This window comes from Canis lupus, chromosome 7, assembly GCF_048164855.1.
Source record: "Canis lupus baileyi chromosome 7, mCanLup2.hap1, whole genome shotgun sequence".
NCBI lineage: Eukaryota > Metazoa > Chordata > Mammalia > Carnivora > Canidae > Canis > Canis lupus.
Window position 1 is genome coordinate 50,848,168 of NC_132844.1, and position 22,573 is coordinate 50,870,740.

At 34.6% G+C, this 22,573-nt stretch overlaps 1 protein-coding gene and 1 long non-coding RNA gene across 52 annotated transcripts in view; one reads left to right on the plus strand and one right to left on the minus strand.

Moving 5' to 3' along the window:
* The window catches only part of MLIP (muscular LMNA interacting protein), a 263,432-nt gene that overhangs the window by 33,948 nt on the left and 206,911 nt on the right, over nt 1-22,573 (minus strand). For 31 of the 50 annotated variants that reach the window (XM_072832578.1, XM_072832573.1, XM_072832566.1 and 28 more), the window contains 2 exons: nt 17,229-17,357; nt 1,655-1,861 (listed from right to left, as the gene is read on the minus strand). In XM_072832578.1, coding sequence (XP_072688679.1) covers nt 1,655-1,861; nt 17,229-17,357 — 336 coding nt within the window. Of the gene's footprint in view, nt 1-1,654; nt 1,862-13,901; nt 15,338-17,228; nt 17,358-22,573 lie in introns of those variants that run through there. The other 19 variants (XM_072832596.1, XM_072832589.1, XM_072832580.1 and 16 more) reach the window with 2 other exon arrangements.
* LOC140636846 (uncharacterized) overlaps nt 1-22,573 on the plus strand; it is a 56,854-nt gene that overhangs the window by 1,931 nt on the left and 32,350 nt on the right. For both annotated transcript variants that reach the window (XR_012034078.1, XR_012034077.1), the window contains exon 2: nt 2,041-2,220. This is a non-coding gene — a long non-coding RNA (uncharacterized lncRNA). The remainder of the gene's footprint in view (nt 1-2,040; nt 2,221-22,573) is intronic.

Sequence of the window (22,573 nt, forward strand, 5' to 3'; positions counted from 1 at the left end):
TATTTATTTATTTATTTATTTATTTTTATTAGACACAGAGAGAAAGAGGCAGAGAAACAGGAGGAGAGAGAAGCAGGCTCCATGCCGGGAGCCTGAGGTGGGACTCAATCCTAGCCACCCAGGGATCCCCTCAATGGATATTTTATTTTATTTTATTTGTTTTAATTTTTATTTATTTATGATAGTCACAGAGAGAGAGAGAGAGAGAGAGAGAGAGAGAGGCAGAGACACAGGCAGAGGGAGAAGCAGGCTCCATGAACCGGGAGCCCGACGTGGGATTCGATTCCGGGTCTCCAGGATCGCGCCCTGGGCCAAAGGTAGGCGCCAAACCTCTGTGCCACCCAGGGATCCCCTCAATGGATATTTTAAAGGCTTAATTCAGAGTTGGTCATTCAGTCATGATAGATGCTATTAAATTGAAAAGTAAAATATTCTTCATGTAATAATGTTCACTTTTTAGATTACTGTCTTTAGACTGAGTTCATGAGCATCTCCTCAAAAAAAACATTTTAGGGCTCAACCGACATTGTACAACTACATTCTGGAGCATATTGATTCGGGCCTTTATTGGTTTCCAAGTACAGAAGTGTATTCCATTAGATACAGAGGATTTGCAAAATAAATATTTTTAAACAAGATTTTGAGTTTTACCAAAAAAAAATGTTAATGGTAGGTTGAGCTTAACTAATCAATTCTTTTGTGAAATTTTCTGAACCTGAGTCCATAATAGCCAAGTTGTCCTTACAGTAATGCTCAGAAGAACAAGGGGCACTCTTCCGTAAGTCTTATGTGGTATTATTGATTGCTTGCTTCTGATAGAACATGTATAATTGCATTCCAAAGCCAAATATAAATATAATTTAAATTATATTATATTATTATAATATAAATATGATTTTCACTTAAAATATACATCATGTTTATATTAGAGTAAAAATCTATAATATATTAAACATTTAAATTATATTATAAATGTAAAAATATAATAAAAATATTAAAACAATATATATTAAAATATGTAATACATATAATATATGTTTTCTTTAGGGTAATGAACACTTCATTTTACATATCCCATCATTATACATTATGAGGCAGATAGACACATTTTAAAATAAAATGTTAATAGCATAAGGTATAAACTTTACTGAATCACTGACTTGTACACCTAATGTAACATTGTGCCAACAATACTCAAATAAAAAATAAAATAAAATAAAATGAGATGTTAACACTATTTTATAGATACTTGTAGCAATTCTAAGTATTTCTTTGCTCGTTGCCTGCAGCAGCAAGTGCCTCCTTAATAAGGCACTATAATTTAAAGAAGCTTTTTAAGGAATGCTGAACTGAGACTAGCAGATAAATTAATAATGATATCTTGTAAGGTTTTGGAAAATTTCTCGGGTTTTCCACCTTAGGATTAGAACATGAAACAATGAGGAATACAAATCAGGAAATGACTTTGAAAGCAAAAATATGTATTTAATAACTTCTCAAGGTTAATTAACTATCTTTTTGTAAGTTTGTGGGATTTAACACAAATATTTAATATTCTTAATATATATGTTTCCTCAATGCTTAAGTTTCAAAAATTAGGCATAAAGACAGTTCACAGCACAGAACAATTCCCACCTCCTCAGGGAATTCTCACCTTATTATACGTGTTGCCACTAAACAGGGTGTGAGAATTCCCCTGTTCATCACTCAGTGAGAAGGAGGACAAATGGCTGAAGGGTCCTGGGGTAAGACAGTCAGCCTGTGAGAGGGTCTGTGGAGGCAGCAGGGACTTAGCAGGAGGACAGAGTCTAGTCTGATATAATGGGTGGAGAGAAAGAGGCTTGGGAGGAACTGTTACATCCTGGGAAGAAGAAAGGTATAAAGAGCATTTTAGTAGACAAAAGTCAAGCTCACTTGGAATTAAATTAAATATTATAGATGTTATGTCAGAATCTCTTAGAAATAAGAAGGAAACCTTTCCTCATACTTGGGCCCCTTACAAGACACCTGCTTTCATGGTGTATTGTTTATTTCTTTCAGTAATTCCCATCAGTCTCCCTCTTCCAGCCTCTTCTGCAGTATGAATCAAGCACCTGCAGTGTCTCCTAAAGTGTGTCAAGGTTGTTATTTTTGAACGTATTGAGAGGAGAAATGTTTAAGGGAGGAGAGAGCTCATCCCAAAGGTAATAGGACGACATTAGAAAAGTCTTCATTGAAGAGGTAAGTGACAGTGGAAATTAAGAGTGCTTGAGATTTGGTGCAGAAGAAACAGGGGAGACAGGTGGCCATTGTAGTGAGATCAGTGTCCAAGCAGCAGGGGCAAAAGCATTGGTTTAATCCACAGTACAGTAAGTTGTCAAGTTGGGCTGAGTATGGGCAAGGGATGAGGGAGAGGTGAGTCTGGAAAGAATGGAAGAGGTCTTCAGTTCCAGGCAGTGTGTTGGAGAGAAACTGGAATCAGTGCCCAGATAAGTTCATGTGTAGAGAGGAGAGGGAATGAGGCCTTTAGGGTGGGTCTTTCACCTGGAAGGTGGATGAAGGCGAAAGACTTAGAGGAAGTAAGACCCACAGGATGAGGCCAGGAATTGGGGCAAGAAAGGCACAAGAGTGGAAAACATCAAGCCTACAAAGAAAGTCTCCAGAAAGGGCCTGTATATGTACATATCTATGAAAGATAGGTCTACTTTTTTGCAGATACACCACTTCTCATATTTCTGAAATTCTTATTGTAAGGAAATAGATCGACAGTGATTATCTGTAAGACCCCCTCAGGGCATGAATCTTATAAAATGAAACCTGCTTTATTCACCTTTGTGACCTCAGAGTTATGTACAATGCCACTATAGTACATCCTTAATACATTATTGAAATCTCAGAGGAATATAATATTTTCTGTGAGTTAAATACTGTATTCTATTCTTTCTCTGCTCCATAAGCATTGAATTAATATATTTGGTTTTGTGTGAAATGGAAATTTAATTCAAAATAGTACACATTGCTCAAAATTATATTTAGCAAGCAAGTAAATTCAACTTTAAAACTGTATGCTTAATATTGTTTATTGTAAGTTTAATTCATTTTACCAATACCATGTATTTTTAAGCCACTGATTGGTTTTCTAACGTGTACATTGAATGTGTTTGCTGTATCAGTAGATATCTTTTCCTTTTTAAAAAAGTATTAAGATTTAAAACTCAGAAAATTTAAGCAGGCTAGAAAATTATAATTCTAGGTCTTTGGAGTTAGTCAACATGAGGTTACAAGCCTCGGTACCTTGAAATAGTAACTAATTAATTTCTTGTTTGCTGCAAGTGTTGATTTTACATATCAAGCAAATACAGATAACTTTACACATGCACACTGCAAGTACACACTATTATAAAAAAAGAAGATACCATCCTATTTACAACATTCTGCATCTTATTTGTATTTTTCCCCCACTTAACAACAGCTTTGGAAGGAATATCTCTATGTCAGTATCTGAAAGTTTTGGATTTCCTGCCAATACATATTACTGAATTATCTCACAGATGTAATTGCCATTCAGTTAATTTTCTTAGAAGCTCCAGGTGTATCACCCAAAATATCAAATTCCTAGTGGTATGATAAATTTACCTCCTCTTTGTCAGTTCTCATACTTTTTATTCCTTTCTTTTGTCTAATTTGGTTAGCCAATACCACTAACATTATTAAATGATAGTCACGTTATTATGCAACTTTAAGGGAACACTTGTACTATTTGCCCATTAAAGGTGGCTTTTAGATTGAAATATATTCTAACTTTGTTTTATTTTTCAATCAACTATTTCATTTTTTTTTTTTATCAGCAACTCATCACATTTCTTAATCAGCGTGGGAAGCAATTATCTGAAAACCGAGTAGCAAACACAACTACCTGTGTAAGAAAAAGGCAGCGTTATTATTGAGAGTTGAGAGTGCTTAGGAAAAGGTGAGAGAAAATGGCAAGAAGAACAGTCCTTGGTTAGTGATCCAGTTCCAGCTTTTTTTGGAGGGTTCAAGAACCCTTTGTGAAGATGTCAGAAGCCAGACCTATAGTGATCCAGGGAAGTAACAGGTTCCCTAGATGGGAGAATCCAGCAGAGCTAAATCCTAATGGATTAGACAGGAAATGTCTTATGTTTCTATGCTCACTGTAGCCAACCTCCATCTCTCAAGAGTTGGTCAAGTCTGAACACTTCTGTAGGGTCAGATGATACCAGCTATTCCAGGAGCTCAGCAGGGAGGGGCACTTGGACAGGTCATAGCGAGCTAAGAATCCTGGCCAGGATCACATTGGTTGATAATCACATTGGTTGATAGTACAGTGCAAAGGTGAAAGAATTCTTGGTGGTGGCAGCCTTAACATATACGTCATCTGAGGCTCCTGTTCCAATCTATGCTATTTGTCTTCTATGTTTCATGTAAGTCATTAGGCTGTGATTCTCTTTACCATCATCTTGGAAATTTTCTTTGCCTATCTCTTATGTTCTATCTCCTGTTTCCAATATGCCACATCTTTCTTGATTCTCTCTCATATCTTACCAGAACCTAAAGGAGTTTCTTCGGGGGAAATGAAGTATTGGAAGAAAACTTTTGACCTTTGCATGTTGAAAATTTTGTTCTGCCCTCACATTTAATTTTTTTAGACATAGGATTCTAAGTTGCAGAATAATTTCATTCAGAATTTTGAAAGTATTTTACACTGTAACAGTGTGATTATACTGCTACTATTTTATATGTATTTTTCAAAACATTTAATATTTATGATTTCTACAGCTTTTCTGTTTTCCAGTTTTCTTTTGTCAATTCTTATGAATTCATTTCCCTTGCTTTCCTTATGTGCAGGATATTTTATCATTCTTAAATTTTCCAAATCAAATACTTAATTCACTTATTTTTATTCTCTTACTTATTCATTAACCATATTTAGAGTCATAAGTTTTTCTTCCAAGAACTATTTTGACTGTATTCTAATAAAAAATAGGTTTTTTTTTCTTTTTTTTTCTTCCAGGTAGAAATTTTATTTTGAATTTACTTTTTAATCAAAAATTTGTTGAAGAGCACATTTTTCAATATATAGGTGGCAAGGAAAGCCAAATTAGTCATAATGCGTCCAGCAGTTTGTCACTTTAAAATACCTTGCCAGAAGATGACTTGAAAACTTCCAAATGATTCCAAAGATATTCTTGGTCCTTCTCTATCTCATTTTTATAAAGATACACACAAACATAGCGTTATCCCTATGTTTCTATCACGGTATGAAGTAATCTTGACTATATTTAAATGTAATATATGTAACAGGCCTTCTCTCTGTATAGTGTGTGCAGGTATGCACACATCTACATCTTCTTTATTATCAGAGTTTATCTAAGGATGTTGATGTAATTTCAATCTCACATCCACAAATTTTTTATATATTCTACTGCTGATTTTACCTTCACAATTTTCCCATAGAACTGTAATTTTATTATAAAGAAGTTGCTTACTTTAGAGACTAAGTTTTCTCTGACTTATTTCTCCTTTAAGTCCTCAAATGTCACTTTTTGTATATTTCATATTTAGAACACAAATGCCATATACTAAGACTATCTTTAAATCTGTATTTTGATCTAACTGCAAAATGAAACTGCAGTATAGTGTAATTTGCTCACTACTTTTGTGTTTAAAATATCCAGATTTTTTCAATGCACTTTGTAATAGTATCTAATACAAAGGGTTGAAATTCAGTTCATCATTCTATTGTTTTCTATATATTACTTTATAGTGTACAGCAGGAAGAACATATTTATTTCCAATTAAATTGGGTATTTAATTTTTACTTTATGAATATTCCTCAAAGAGACATTTATCATTTACTTCAGCAAAACTTTAAACAGTATAATTTTGAGTACTTTATATCTTTATTTTATTTTTTTATATCTTTAAACATTGCTGAAATTGCACAGCATCTGCAAGTTCTGGATGCCTACTTTGTAAATATATCTTAAGATACCATAATACAATTACTAAGACTCAAGGTAAAATGATAAATTAGGGATAGATATATTAATATTAATAATGAATTAACAATATGACAGTTAACAAGCTTATATTAGGTATAGGCATTACATCATTACTGACATTTCTTGCTATTTATCCTGATATTAGTAGTGGTATATTCAATCCAGATTATTTTGCAGGAGATTTTTTGAAACAAAGTCACTTATTTTATGAGGATTATTTTCATTTAATTAAAAATAGTTAATGTGATAAATCATATGTCTGACTGGGCCAAGCCAACTGAGGGCTCTCTGAACCAAACTAGAGAGCTGACACTTTCCCAAGAAATCTCACTTGAAATATATATGAGTTATGACTGTCTAGCACTGATACTTACAAAGACAACAATGTAAACCCATATAAATCAGCAAAGCTTAAAACATCTCTTATAATTTTAAGTCAGGAGGTGGCCAACTTCTCCTGTGAAGGTCCATTTAGTATATATAATAGGTGTTATAAATCATATGTCTGTCACAATTACTTTGGTAGCATGAAAACAGCCTTAGACAATACATAATGAATGGGCATAGTTGTGTGCCAATAAAACATTTTTTATATGTGGATCAGATCTGGCCCACAGATAACAGTTTGTGAACCCTATTTTGGATTTAAAAAAAAATAAAATCTTTATGTCTGACCTGCACCCCACCACCACCCCCATGAATTATCTTGAGGTTGGTAGATACTACTTTGGAGATCACTATGCTAAGTGACTCCTGGAAATAAGCATTGTATACCCTGCTTTTGCATCCAATGGATAAATCTTCTAATGTTCTAGTTTTTGAGGGAAGGACAGGGGTCATAAAATTGTCTCATACATGTTTCTATCAGTGAGAAGTGTTAACATAGTTATTTCTAAGAAAATGCTTTTAGTGCTTTTTACTTACTTGAGAATTGTCTTTTTCTATATAAAAATACTTAGGACAAATTTTTCAAAATAAAATAAGCTTTACTTAGGATCTTGATTTTTAAAAAGGGATTATTTCAGTTAATTATAATATCCTATCCTGAAAAACTTAAAAAACACCAGAATTTATGATGCAAATAATACCTTTGTTCATTAGAGAAAATTTAGCAGACAGTATGCAGAGAATAAATTAATTTATCTCTGTTCATTAAGAGAGCTGGAGATACTGCAAAATTAAGTATTAACAGAGACATCAGAAAATTAATGCTATAGTCCTTTTGGCTGCATTCACCACTCTAGAAAAAGCCAACTTTCTGCTCAGCCATCAAGTCAAACTATTTAACTTCAAAAGCTGTTTTCACTGCAACACCAAAGGGCATTTTAAGGTACTGTGGGCTCTTTTCATTAAAGCCTGCACATCTGAGACTCTTTTGTTCCATCCTGGCATTTTAAAGTTAGCCCCTTCCCGTGGTTTGGAAGTAAAGGGTGAAAATCCACTTTCTCTTTGCTCCCACTGTCCCCACTTCATACCATGCAGTGATTTGTGCCTCTGGAAACTCAGAGCACCACCAGGTGAAATTACTGGAGCTTTAACCCCATCCTCTCTCCCTTCTTCTACCTCTTTGGTAGAACAACACTTACTTTCAAAATGCAGCACTTCTTTTCAACTTCCTTTCCTGTCTGGAGCTTACAGCAATTTAAAATCAGAATTACAGCATTTGTGCTACAGTTTCAGGTTGAAAACAAAACTCTGTTCATGAAGTCAAGAACCGTTACTGGGTATTTCATACCCAGTGACTCCTTCAGCCAAAGGCATATCAACATTTTACAGATACCATCACAGAAAACCCAAATTACCAAGAAGAGATTGTAATCATCTACTCTCTACAAAGATCAAGCCAAGATAAAGTAGGTCTCTTAATTTTGAGCATATGGCATAACTTTTTGTTTATCAGCCCTAATTCTGAAGAATCCATATGCATTTTAGAAAGAGACATACTTAAAGCCACACTTAACCTATTTCAAATCCTTGTTTGAATCAAAAAATGCAAACATCTGAAGTATGAAAAGAGATAGCATATGCTTAGCTTTTTCAAATCCCTTTAACCCGAAAAAGTTTTTAAATGATTAAAATACAATTTTCAAGATAGGCTTTGGGTTATTTAATGTTTGTGATGGTCTAACAGCAAACCTCACAGAGCAGATGACACTGTGAAGATATAGTGATGGCGATGTGCTCAAGGGAGAAGAAAGAGAAAATATTTCATAATCAATCACAGTGGGTACTAGAGAGTTAAAATGCTGTTTTATGTTTTTCTATACACATAATTTTTTTCTTAGGTTGCCAACCAACATATATTTGGTAGAGAGGAGCAACTTATACTGAAAAAGTCAAAAAAGCAACATAGAAAAGAGATTTCTGTGTCTTCTAACAGTGGGGAGGAGAACATATTTGGTTACCCTTTAGCAAGGAGTAAACTTCTTGCTTCCAAAATTATAGTGATTTTAAAGGACATAATAACAACAAACATTTCAAATGTGTATTCCCTATAAAGTTTCCAATGTTCCTCTGCAATGACTGTTTTGTGTAACCATGAATGAGTATTAATATGAGTACTATTAGAAATAGGATTAGTAGCCCCATTTTTTTTCTAGGGTGAAATTGAAGTTCAGAGTTCCTAGGCTCACAGAGAATCCACGTTCTTTCTATCGCATTCCATCAGAAGGTTTCTCTCCTTTGTGGGAAGCAGAAGAATCAAAGACTCCAGGAACCAGTAATCACAGTAGATCCCTTAGTGGATCAGAGGACAGGCGGACCAGGCCATGGTGTGTGCCTGAGTGTGTAGTGAACAGTTTCACATGATGAAGTACGGATTACAAAGAAGGTTAAGAGTAACAGAAAGTTACTCTTTCTGGTCCAAAATAGGTAGAACTCACTAGTAGCTAAGTTTCACGAGGGCAAGGATAATGTCTGCTCCATTTCCAGTAGAGTTACCCATGTGTGTTGCAGAGCCTGGCACGAATGTTAAAGGGATGAATGCTAGGAATAGAGAGAAAGGTGTGAGCATGGAGGGAAGCAGCAACACCATCCATCAGGAACATCAGGAAACCATAGCACCGCTAGGATGGGGCCACATGTCACGACTATTTGTTATGATTTTGACCTACACGGTAGGTTACAAAACTTTGTCTCTCCAAACATATGACCTGAGTAATAATACTTGCTCTTTTTTTTTCCTTTTGTGAATCATCTAAGGATGATAAATATCATCCAGTAATATTTAAATATTTAATAATAATATTTATTATTATATTCTGATGGTATTTAAAAACATAAACACAGAATTTCAGGGTAAGAGGGCACCATCAAAAGTATTTTGTACAATACCCTCATTTTGCAGATATGCTATAAGTCCCAGTATCAGGAATGACTTCATCCAACAGCATGCATTTTTCAGACAGACTGCCTGATATTAAAAAATTTTCTCTTTAAAATGTTTTTTTAGTTGATTCTCTTGAAACCTAACAATTAGGGAAATACAAGAATGAGGGTGAAATGTACAAGATGATAGGGAAGCCATAACTTTGCTGAAATATCTAGAGCCAATGAAAACACATGCCCTTTAATAAACAGGGGTATAGGTAGAGGCTACATGGTACATGGGAAACCTCATAAATGGAGGCTTACTTACCTCCTTTGTATAAATCAAATAGGGAAAAGAAGATACCTAGTCATTGTTGGTTGAATTGCAATGCCCTTGGTAAGGGTAGCATTGAGCATCATTAGTCATAGTATTCTTGGAGCTGGAAGAGAGCCAAGAAATGGTCTAGTCCAGGATATCTCAGCTCCAGCACTACTGGCATTTCAGGCTAGATAATTCTTTGTTGTGGGAGACTGTCTTGTATATTGTAGGATGTTTAGTAGCATTCAAGCCTCTACCCACTAGATGCCAGTGGCATTCCCAGTTATGACAACCAATAACGTTTGGGCCAACTTCACCCCACTTGAGAACCACTGGGCTAGCCCAATTCCCACGCTTCATGGATGAGGTTCACAATTCACAAATGCACAGGGTAGAGCTAGTTAATCACACTTGCATGATATGATCCAGACTTCAGAGTTGTTTCCACAAAACCAAGCCGCTCTAGTTTTCCTTTGGTTCAATTACACCTCAGCGTAGATGAAGTCATTAGATCCTGCCTGGATAAGGGTTCTAAAATTGGAAGGTGAGAATAGCCTGACCCTACAATACCCTGCAGAAGGCCAGTCTTTCCACCAAATGCAATTCATGATTGCCTAACATTTCCTGGAAATGGATTAGTCAAAGATTGGAAAAAAAAAAAAAAACCCTCTATTTTTCTGAATTTACCCAATTGTATGACTATCATACAGGCTTGCTTTTATTTGAACAGGTAAAATATGTTAAGCCTCTCAACTCTACCAGATAAAGTTAACTGACAATTCAGTCCCTGGTGAGTTGTTTATTTCCATGCCAAATGCAATTTTCTATTTTCAAGGAAAAGCAAAGGCAAAAAACATATTAAACACCTAAAGGTCCATAAGACAAATTGATATTTGGATGGCCTGGCTGCAAGAGATTAAATTTCTCTTAGGATTGTCCATATTTGGAGATTAGAATATTAGTTCAAAAGAGTCTAAAAACCTGCCAGCTCTCCAGCCTCTAAGGAATCACTGATTTTGAATTTACAAATTTACAGACCTTCCTTTCCATGCAGCCTTTGAAATGAAGATAACTACACTTTTGCACATGTGTAATGTATTCCATACATCATTTTCTTTTTCCCATATATTTACTGTAAATGACCTGCTTCACCAGTAGGTTGAGTTTTCCAAGAGCTGGACTTCTCAGGCTGTCTTTGGCTCTGTATTGGAATTCAAAAACCAGTTTCTTTACCAGTTTTATCTCTCTGCTTCATTCCCTCCTATGCATTCTTTTGGTTGCTTTTTTCATTTGGATTTGTTGTTTTCTCTGCCTAAATTTCTGACCTTAAGTTATTTTATACAGGATCACAGAAAAGAGGTTTCCAACTCTCTCCACATAACTCATCTTCGGGTTTCTATATCTTGCTGTGACCTTTATATTTGTCATCAAAGTCTGTCTAATCTCACCCACGCTGTAAAATAAGTAACAATCTCCCCAATGCTTAGAGAATATAACATGGTTCAAACACATCGGTCTTAGCATTTATGTTCAAATAATACATTCAACTTTTATTGTGTCCTCCTCTATACATTCTACCTTGATTGCTCTTCTCATGGATCAAACAAAATTTTTCAGTAGAGAAAAATCACAAGCCTCTCTGCATTTCCTAAGAATATGTATTTGTTAAATAACAAAATTCAATCAAGTAAATTTAAAGATTTAGTCGGCTTTATTAAATGATTCATGAACCAGGCAGCACCTCACCTAGTAAGTAGAAGAAAGCTCCAAGGAGTTAGACAAAATAGAAGGTTTTATAGAAGGGTGGAGCAAGAACATTATTAGAAAAAAAAAAAAAAGGATTATTCCAGGGCAGGTGGCCTTTGAGAGGGAAAAGCCAAGTTTCTTATAATGCAGATTATTATTACCTCTTCCTTCTTTGGTGGGTAGAGAAGACCCAGGAGGCCCTCATTGACACATATAGAAAAATTCTTGACTGACAAGATAAGACTACATTTCCGGGGAAGGTTGAAAGTTCAAATCAATTATGTATTAAGCACAGGTTTGAGAACTCTAAATGACACCATTTTGAGTCCACGGTTTTTAATTTTTTTCAGTTTTTTTCCATAAACATTATTAATAATTATAAATCATTTTAAGGCAGTTGTAGAATTGAAACTGTATAAAGAGGGAGAAAGGGGAGTACTGTAGACAATGTCCTGGGACAGGAACACTAGTTTTACCAAAACTCTCCTACATGCCATATGACAAAACCATGCCAAAGACATGTGATTGTTACTATCTACAGTTCTATTTACAGGCTGACCTTGACTCAGAGTTCAAAAAGAAGTATGGGATAAAGACTTCTGTGAAGTAAAAATATAAGAATGTATCTTTTTTCCTTGCCAACACATAAAACTTTCTAATCTCTAAATAACATTTACTCTGGATATTACTTAAAGAATTTTTACACAGCTACCTTCTCCCTTTTGACATTCTGTTTAATACTTTTCAGAAGAAATTAATATAGAATATTTGATTTTAGCAAGACCTTATCTTAAAACTCGAGCATAATTTACATGAGAGCTTCTAAATATGGCAGTGCCATTCCTCTTAAACAGAGATAAGAACATCATGAGCTAACAAAGCTTTGAAGAAGAACATATTTGCATAAAATGTTCAGATCATCATTGTTGCCTCATAGATTAGGGTAGGGTTGGATGTTGGATACTACAGATCTACCAAATATTTGTTAAGTAACTAATGCCTCAGAGCTTAGCTAATTATTAGAATTCAGTTGTTTAACTAATTTTTAGAATTATTAGAATAATTCAATCTAATATAATGCAAGTGGCAATGGGTCTTCTTAAGATTTTGATATTTTAGACCAAGTAAGAATCTGTTCAGTACTTTAACCCTATGTAAGTCAAGGGAAGGGGGACAGGAAAATAAGTTTCCCATAGCTTGAAGATAACTGCAACAGAAAATTGCAAGTTCCAATCAACCTCAATAATTACACAAAATCAAGAGAAAGCTTATGCAAAAAAAAAGAAAAGAAAAAGAAAGAAAGAAAGAAAGAAGAAAAGAAAAAACAGAAAAAAGGAAAAAAGGAGACATGAAATCTTAACTTTGAAAAGGTTAATACCATTTGATTATACTCTAGAGAAAAAGCAAATTTTGCCTCTATATGACAATTGAAAAAACAGTTTATTATGTTGATGATAAACTATCTATTACATGTGATATATTTCCTGTTTATGATCAATTATTACCTATTACATATAGAGGGAAGAAGGGAAGGAGGGAGGAAGAAAAGAAAAGGGAGGAAGGGAGGGATGAAGACAAAAGGAAAGAAGAAAAAACTCACAAAGATTTCATTACTTGAATAAACAAAAAACAACCTGGTAAAATGTAGAGAAACCAAATCTTTGGGCTTAACCCTTTCAAAAGAAATGTAACACAAGGCATTTCAGTTTTCTCTCCTTAAAACAATTTGGCAACCCACTTAATTAACTCTAGACCTAAAAAGGCTAAACATTTTAAGTTGAAAAATATTTCTTAATAAATGGTTAGCAATGATAAAAGATAATTTTATGACAAAAGAGAATGAACCATCTTGACTGAGAAACAATTGTTGAAACAGCAGCAATTTATGGCAAAGCCAGAAGTCATTCAGAATAGAAGGCAGTATTGTCAGTTTCACCTATGACAAAGGTGAGTACTTGCTCTGTAATATTAACATGTGCGTGACACAAGGAAGAAAAGGTGAAGGTCACAGTAGAAATCTAACGAGGAATAATGAGATAGAAATCTGAAAGTCACCCATATAATCATCAAAGTTGAACGTCAAACAGAGAATTTGGTAGAAAAGTCAGATGTCTACGGAAAATCAAAAGAAAAGAAAGACTGAAAATACTACAAAAAAGAAAATTCCCCATAATTATCTTTTTATGCTCTCTGTGAGATGGTGTGAAGGAAATTCACTAAATGGTCATTTTCACAAAAAACATGTTCTTTTGCTTACTGAAGCAAGTTAAAAGGAAAATAAAATTCAGGAGGCATAAATGCTAGGAAGTGTTATTTCTCAAAAGAAAGAAGAGAGAAAGAAAGAAAGAAAGAAAGAAAGAAAGAAAGAAAGAAAGAAAAGAAAGAAGAAAGAAAGAAAGAAAGAAAAGAAAGAAGAAAGAAAGAAAGAAAGAAAGAAAGAAAGAAAGAAAGAAAGAAAGAAAGAGAAAGAAAGAAAGAAAGAGAGAGAAAGAGAAAGGAAAAAATGATTCCAGGAAAATCAGATGAAATTACAATATTTCCTCTTTAATTCTGTCTAAATACTTTCTTTTTATACATTTCATTAAGATTTTCAGAAGAAAATGACATTTAATATTATGGATTTGATTACAAATTTATAAAGAATGAGAGAGAATATTTTATGTAACATTTTATATACTTGAGATTAATAATCGCTTCTTATATTAAATCGAGGATCTTAAATGAAGAAATCACCTTTATCTAATTAAATACACTAAATGAGCACAAAACAATCAATATATTTTGCCAACTCACAAGTAGTCAGGCAAACCAAAAATCAGTGGGCTCTTAAAGTATCTTCACTCTCATCAGTGAATTGATTTTCTAAGCCTCAATGTCTTCTGGATGCCCATTTGTCCAATCAATTCTGTTAATTACTTTCCAACTCTGACCTTGATCATCAATAGAGAATGCTTCAAAGTACATCACAATAGTTTTAAATCCAAATGTGGAGAGTGAGGATATTTTCCAGTAAGTCAAAAGGACCACAAATTGATACAATAATGGTTTTAAAGGTAATTTCAAAACAGCATAAACTTCATTCTGAGGAGTCTTTGTTACAAAATCCATCTAATATAGACAGATGCTTCTTGGCCTATGCCATTTTGATGCAAAAGCTGCTGATTAATAAGTCTCAATTACTTGATTATATATTTGGTTTCAAACTTTGCTTTTAGTACTCAGAGGCTGTCTCCAGGCAGATTTTCAGTTCATTATCAGTTCAAAAGGCTGCCTGCTTGTACCTTCTTAAGCTACAGTAAATACATTTCCGTCTGGTCTCATCATCTTTAATGTCTGACATTTTGTAACAGAGAGTTTTGAAATCATATTTTATGGCAGTGAAGCTGTTAGGAGAAATTTATTGACTTAACAATTCCATCCAACATCTCCTGTCATGTGGAACTGTCCCCAGTACAAGGCAGATTTGTGAATGTGAGCTGCTTCAATTTGGCCCAAGTGTCTGGCTAAAGAATTTTCCATTACATGGGTGGGTGAGATCAACTGAGTTTGGAACCATTCAATTTATTCTGTGGCAGCAGCAGAGGAGAATACAATAGCGACTAGTGAATTTGAGTATACTCTCTTCTATTCAAGTTCTGATGAGGTAGCAGCACTGAGATTATCAACTGTTATTACTCAATTTATATTTTAAGTAGATCTAAGCCTCTACACTTGCGAAGTGTCTTTGAAGTCTTTCTCTCTTGTAGATTCTGGACACACTAAGATGGTAGTTAGAACTCAATATAAAGAGACCAGTTGATAGTACATGTACTTGCCCAGTGTGCAGTGATCCTCAAGTTTCTATTATATTTTCCCTCTCATGCAAGGTTAATGAGTAAGACCAAGAAATGTTTCGAATTCACTTTTAAGTAGTATGCTAGACTTCTTTCAATCCTGACAGTCTGCAGACTCCTTTTACTTCCTGTGTTCCACATAAAAGGTGAAATATAAACAAGAATAAATTGATTGACAAAATATATAAATACAATATGGCATCTCCATATTTACAAAAGAGTTCAAATTTTCCACAAATACAGGTCTGTATTATATATAAACAGAGCTTTAAACTTGCTGTCTAGTCAGGAAAAGCAGTGCAAAGAAGTGACAATTCCTTTTAATGACAAGAATTTTTTATACTTGAAAATGGAATTTATCATTTTGGAGGACAGTAAATTGGGATAAATATATAACTTGATATTTTACAATGAATTCTGTTTAAAGTAAAATGCATACATTTGAAATTGTATTAATATCAGAGAACAAAATTGTTATTTTACAGCATGAAAGCATATTTTGAAGAATATAAATTACATGGATAGTACATAAAGTTTATTTTAGCTGTTTGCATTTTGTCATTTAACTACATTATTTTTATAATGATCCCATACATTCTAAAATGTCATATAAAGCCTCTAAAGTATCTGTGTCACAAAGCAGTAGATACTTAATAAGTGTTTTTTTGTTGATGATGAAAATATGTTTTCCTAACAGAAATTTTTTTATTTCTGTTACATGTGGAATTAGTGAATACAGTTTTATAAATCAGTAGAATTTCTCTATTTGATTTAAATTGGGGACTACATTTTATTCTATAAAATGGAATTAATTCAATGATATTAGTGCCTTCTAAAAATGTTTAACTTATCAAAATCATATCATCTCCATTATATAGATAAAAACTATAGCAAATCATGAGAAAGTATTTGTGATGAACATTTACAAGGCTACACAGTGACTTCTGACCTAGTCACAGTTAATCTTTTATTTTAAGGAACCCAGATTTTTTAAATGGAAGAATCCTCAGAAAGTACCCGATCCGAATGCCTCATTTTATACACGAAGAAAATGAAGAGAGATGTTATAGAGTTAATATGTGGCAGATAAGATATTCCCTATGATTCACAAATGCAAATGTAATTTTTAAAAGAATATCCTTGGTTATCATTTTCAAAGTAAAATTTAAAAGCAGTATATCATCTTATATTCTTTCTTAAGTTTATTTTATTAATGATTACCAAGGGTGGTGATTTTACATGCTTTGGTTGTATCATAAAGGTTTCTGGATTGCTTATATTGTTTATCCATGTAATAGTATTTGAGATATAAAATACATAATCCGTGCCTATTTGCTGCATCTCAGTAGGACAAATAGAGATGCAAAGTTTCTCTCTGAAATAATATGGACTTTTATATAACATAAATGTGTATTTTCATATGTTTCCCAAATAGCTTATAAAGCACCATCAACAACCTCCCATTATACCTCCTCCAATGTATAGGGTATATAAAAGGAAGACAGTACACCTTTTTTATGTATAAACTAAATGATCAACAAAGTCTTAAAATATCTTAAACCCCATCCCCAAAATATTACTGCTCAATCCAGGGGTTCATATCATCTCTACCATGTTGCAATGCATCCATACAATAGATCTTTTGCTAAATGTACTAATACCGAATCTAAAATATTGCATCTCTTCAAATTAAAGCAGGACTTTAGAAATAAGAAGGCAACACCTATATGAACCATCCAACCAAGAAAACAAAGTCTTTCTTTATGGAGAGTAGTGTCTTGGTTCCCTAAACAATACCAGCATTAGGTAGATTTTTTTTTATTTGAAATACTTCAAACAAAATATCATCCTGGGAATATGTGAATCTCTTTTTATTATGCAAAAATTGATCTTTTTTATTACTAAGGATATTCCAATTAAATGAACGTTTTCTTATACATACTATATTCATAGAGGCATCTCCATATTTTATACAGTTATTTATCAAAATATTGAAGATTTTCTTTTATGTATGCTCACCTGCTCAGAAAAGAAGTCACTATTATCTTCCAGGTATTTACTGAAAGGGTTGGGCTCATAGACTTCCTCCTCTTTTTTCAGTAATATTTTGGATTTTACAGGTACTGGGCGAATCACTCCAGGCTTAGTCTTCATGAACATTAGATAAAAATTTTAAAATAAAGAAATAAATACCATTAAAATGAATGAATATGGTATTATTGTCATTTAAACGTTCTCACAAAAATGTATAATTTTTTAAATTTTAAAATGATTTTACCAATACATAAAAGCAGCCTAGAAATCAAATGATTTTAACTAATATAATTTTAAAGTTAACTATTATAACAATTAACTCAGAAAGATCTACTATCACAATGTTCAAAATTCAAACACCTTCCTCACTTATCGAGCCAAATGTGTTCCTAAATCTTTACCAGTGCATTCACTCAATAACTACTTCATTTGACAAATATTTATAGAGAGTGTCCTTAGTGCCAGGCAGCATTCTCATTCTGGGCATGATAGGAGAGATGAATTCGGCACAACCCAGCAAGTTTTTAACAATTTATTTTTCTGGAAATCACTCCCCAAACCCCAACATCTGCAGAGCTGGGCCCCAGAAACCATGTTCACATTATGTATGATGAAACCAGGAATGGCCTTCTGACCTAAGAGGGTGGGGAGGTGGAACCACATTTTCTCTTCCAAGAAAATGGAATAGAAATCCAGATCAAAAAAAAAAAAAAAAAAAAGAAATCCAGATCACTCTGGAATTACTTGGGAGGATTGAACCTATGTCAATTTGTGAGCTATGGGAAAGCCTTAATCCTCCATTAAAAAAAAAAAAAAAAAAACAAAAACAGATGAGATCAAGGAAGAAAGCAAAGTGTACGGGGAGCCTAGGGAGGAGAGGCTCTTGGGGGCTTTCCAGAACTAAATTCTAAAACATTCCTGGGGCCCAGCTGAAATTCTTGTCCTGCAGCTCCTTAAGACTTTCCTTTCCTCCTACTTTTTAAAACTCAAAACTTGTGTAACTTACAATTGAAAGAGTTTTAGCTAATAGACTAGTCATTCAAGACTCATAAAGTTGTACCCAATGTCAGTTTGATGGGAGAGAGAGAAAGAGAAATCTACTTTGGGGGCAATTTCAGAATGATGTTTCACAAACACCAGAATCTTGTTACACTGTAAAATGTCACAAAATGATTGATAAGTTTACAAAAACATCCCAAATAAGAATTCAATAAAAAAAAAAAAAGTTGTGACACTTTTCCTGGTTAAGCATTTTGCCATAATCATTCTTCTCAACCCCATTGCCTTTCAGAAAACTGTAAATTAGCCCGCTTCAGTCAATGCTGATGCTCACAACTCAAGCCTTCAGGGACTACATCTATCTCTCTGCTCTATAAACCACCTGATATATTTTGAGGCTTGAATAAATGCCACTTTTTTCAATCGATATTTTCCCAGTTGTCTTTATATTTATGCCAACTGGGAAAGTACAGAGGGAGAAAACCCTCTATCTTCCCCAGGCTAAGAAATATCTCCCACTTAAGAAACTCTGATTTCTCTCAGGAGGGAAAAATGAGCAATTATGTATGAAGTTGCAGTTGAGTATACATACGAGAGCAGTAAGCTCAACACAAGAACAAAGCCTGGGAAACTACTGATTTCTACAACCACCTATAATAACAGAGATGCCTAATATTCAGGTCATGATCCTAAGTTGTCCAGATTTCCTGTCTGTCTTTTCCACTTGACTTCCTGTTTCATTTCCCCTTCCTTCTCCTATTCCTGTACCTTCTCCTTCTCTCCTGCTCCTTTGTGAGGCAGGAAATCAGGGCCTACCAGGTTCTAAAACATGGAGCTTTAGGAGGTAAATTTGGTCAGTATGCAAAAAGATGAATGCAGAGGGGAGAAAGCTGACTAGAGCCCTTGATATACTAAGAGAACCCCTCTGCCAGAGCAACATGACTACCTGACCCTTGTATTGCTAGCAAGATGATGATCTGGGTTATCCTCACCTGGATACTTTCACTCAGATCTTTTCTCTTGGGGTCATCATCTTCTAGGGTGAAACCAGCAAAGAGACTCTTCTGGATATTCAGTATCAGAATCAGTTACTGATATTTCATATTCATTTTTGTTCCAGTTTTTATGCTCCTTAGTTCCTGTGAATTTCCTAAAGTTGATGGTTGTCTGATAATTTGACAATAATTCTTTCCCTATTTCCTCTACTCTACTGCATTTCCCACAGGCTCATTTCTTGGACTCTATGTCCCTATGCTGGATCTATCTGAAGTCTCTGAGTCTTCCTCATTCTAGTTTGCCTAGTTGACCTTGGTACACTTGCCCTGATTCTTACACTGTATTTATCACCTCTTCTTTCAGTCCTATTTTTCCTCCTGCACCTTCACTTGTTGTCACTCAGTAACACTTTATAGACATAGAAGCAAAAGAAGCACATAGTTTGCCTTTGACATTCTTCACATTTCCCATTCTATAAACTTTAACCATATCCTCCACAACTAACCATCTCTCAGTATTTAGCCAGTATGGGCAAAATGGAAATCAAACAACTGATGGTCCAATTCTGAACCTCCTGTACTCTCCATAAACCATAGTACATGGACAAATCATGTTTGTGACAGCCTCTTTACCTTACCCATACCATTTCACATGCTTTGAAATCAACTTCAAAATCCTTGAAGACTCACTGCAGATAATGACACCACCATCATTCTCCCATAGATGCAAGCTCTCTGTTCTATCTATATGTGACCAGGCTCTATATTCAATATTTTTGATACAATATCTCTTCGATTCCGAATAAACAACCCTAGGAGAGACTTAGAGAGAATAAGCCACATGCCAAAGCCATGCAGTTTACATGGGAAGAAGTCAACATTTAAATTCAGGACTGATCTAATCATTAAGCCCATGATTTTAATTATTCCTATGCCTACTGCAAAGAGACAGCCAGAGAAACAACATAGACACTTATAATTGTTTTTAAATACCAACCTCTATAATTTCCTCTGCCCAATCAATAATAAAGTCCTAGTATTTCTATATTTTTTATTTTTTTTAAATTCATTGCTTCTGTTTTATTTTCACTGCTCATTGCCAAAACCTGATGTCAGCCATTGTTACTTCATTCGATATCATTTTACCTTTCTTTTCACTACTCTTACTAAATCCAGTTTTTCTTTCCTTAAGCATGGAATAAATGTTCCTGCCAGAATTAGCACTCCAAAAACAGTGTAGGACATGATGTTTTCCTATTCGACATACACATCCATACATCTTCCCTTCACCTACACACATACATTTATGTCTCCCATACCACATTCTACCTTGTAAAGGACTCTCTAGTTTGCATGGCCAAGACATCAAAATTTGTACCAATGTCCCTCCCTGAACTTGTTAAAAATACATTTTCAAAAAACATCATGATGTTGCTTGGAGGAGAGTATGAAGGATACAGATTTTAATTTTTGCAGTAGTGTTAATAGACTGTATGGCCTTGAAAAAGCTATTCAACCTGTCTGGACATTCTGCTAAGGGGTTACAACTGTCCATGATTAGGTCCCTCAATAATGAGTAAAGGTAAAGGTACATTTTATTATTTACATTCCTGTCCTCTCAGGTATTATACCACGTAGAGTTTTTACATAAGTCATGTTTCTGCATATTCAAATCCATCACCCAAACAAGGGTTCCATGGTGCCTTTTAGAACATTATAAATAGCCTAAGTGAAGCAAGGTGCTATTTCTGGTACACCCAAGGCTCTCCTGGAATATTAGTTAACTTTCTCTCTGCTCTTCCTAATGCCCATTACTCAATGTCAAATGGTTATGTAATCTACATTTATTTGTTGAAGACTAAATTGCAACACAGAGTAAACTAGTGGATCTATCCAAATAAGATATATGTTAGCACCTTGCCACTCAGAGTGAGGTACGTAAACCAGCACCATCAGCGTCACTTGAGAACCTGTTAGAAGTACCAAATCTCAGCCCCACCCCAGACCTACTGAATCAGAATCCAAATTTTGACAAAATCCCTAGGTGATTCATGTGCACTCAACTAGAACTCATTCCATTAAAATGCTGTCCTGCTCACCGAAAGATAGATCTTCCTTGGTCTGCCAACCCAAGATATCTGCTTAACCTTGAGCTTCTGCCTCCAGACTAAAAGAGAGGCTTTAGAAGAAACCATCTTTTATTGATTTCTAATCTATATTGCATCCTTGCACATAGCTACATGGTATCTTCAGACTTCAAGTAGACTTTTGTTCTCTAATTCTGGCAAATCTAATTCGCTAAGTTTGTGTCCAAATAAAAGCAAAGGAAATTAGATTAATCAACTTAGAAGTCTGTTAAGGTGAGCTCCTATAAGATCAAAATTGCCAGCAACCAAACTAGTCTAAACTGGCCCTTCTTTCATTTTTGTCTGTTATAGAATCCATAGATCCAGCTAGATTCATGAGTAATACACACAAATGCTATTCTTATGATGCCAGGAAAAGTAACTCCATAATTTTCTTACCAGTCTAAATGAAGAAATAAAAACAGGCAATGACTCCCACAGTTAACACAAAAAAGCACAGAAAGAATAACAAGCAGTTTCTCTAAATGGCAAGTTTCAATTCATTTTGATGAACCTACTGAGAACTGATCTACAGTGGATGTAAGACATCTCTGAAGTGCCTCAGAAAAAACCACCATTGTACTGACACATCTATCAGAAGCTCTCTGGAGCCATTTTCCCAATTGGACCTAGTCTATGTCAGGAACTGTAGTATCTATAACCTTTGTTCTAAGAAGGCTGGCTACTCAGTTAAGTAAATGACAGAAAAATCACACTGAGCCATTACGTCACTTGACTCCTCTCAGAGCTCTCTAATAACTCACTCTCTCACTTGCCATGCCTGTAAGGTAATGCCTATCTACCACGTGTTATCTGACCTAATCTTTCCAATGCCCAACTCACCTCCCCTGATTTTCCAATTTTATCTGCTGCTACTGTCCCTCTCACCCCTTCACTCTCTCAACCCTAGCACAGACACTATGATGCTCTCTCCCCTGGGAGTTTGTACTTGGGCTCTTTGCTGTTTCCAGAATTATTTTCGCCCTGGAATGCTGGCATCCAGCACTTATCACAATCTGACATTTGTTTATTGTTTTGCTTTCTCCACTAGAATGTAAGCTTTGTGAGGCCAGAGATCATTGCTTCAGTCACTATTGCATCTCCCACACCTAGAACTGTACCTGGAATCTAGAAGGTGCTAACTAAATATTTGAAAAATGAATAAATTAATTGACAGGCAGAAGAAGCCTAGGATGCTGGCTACGATCCA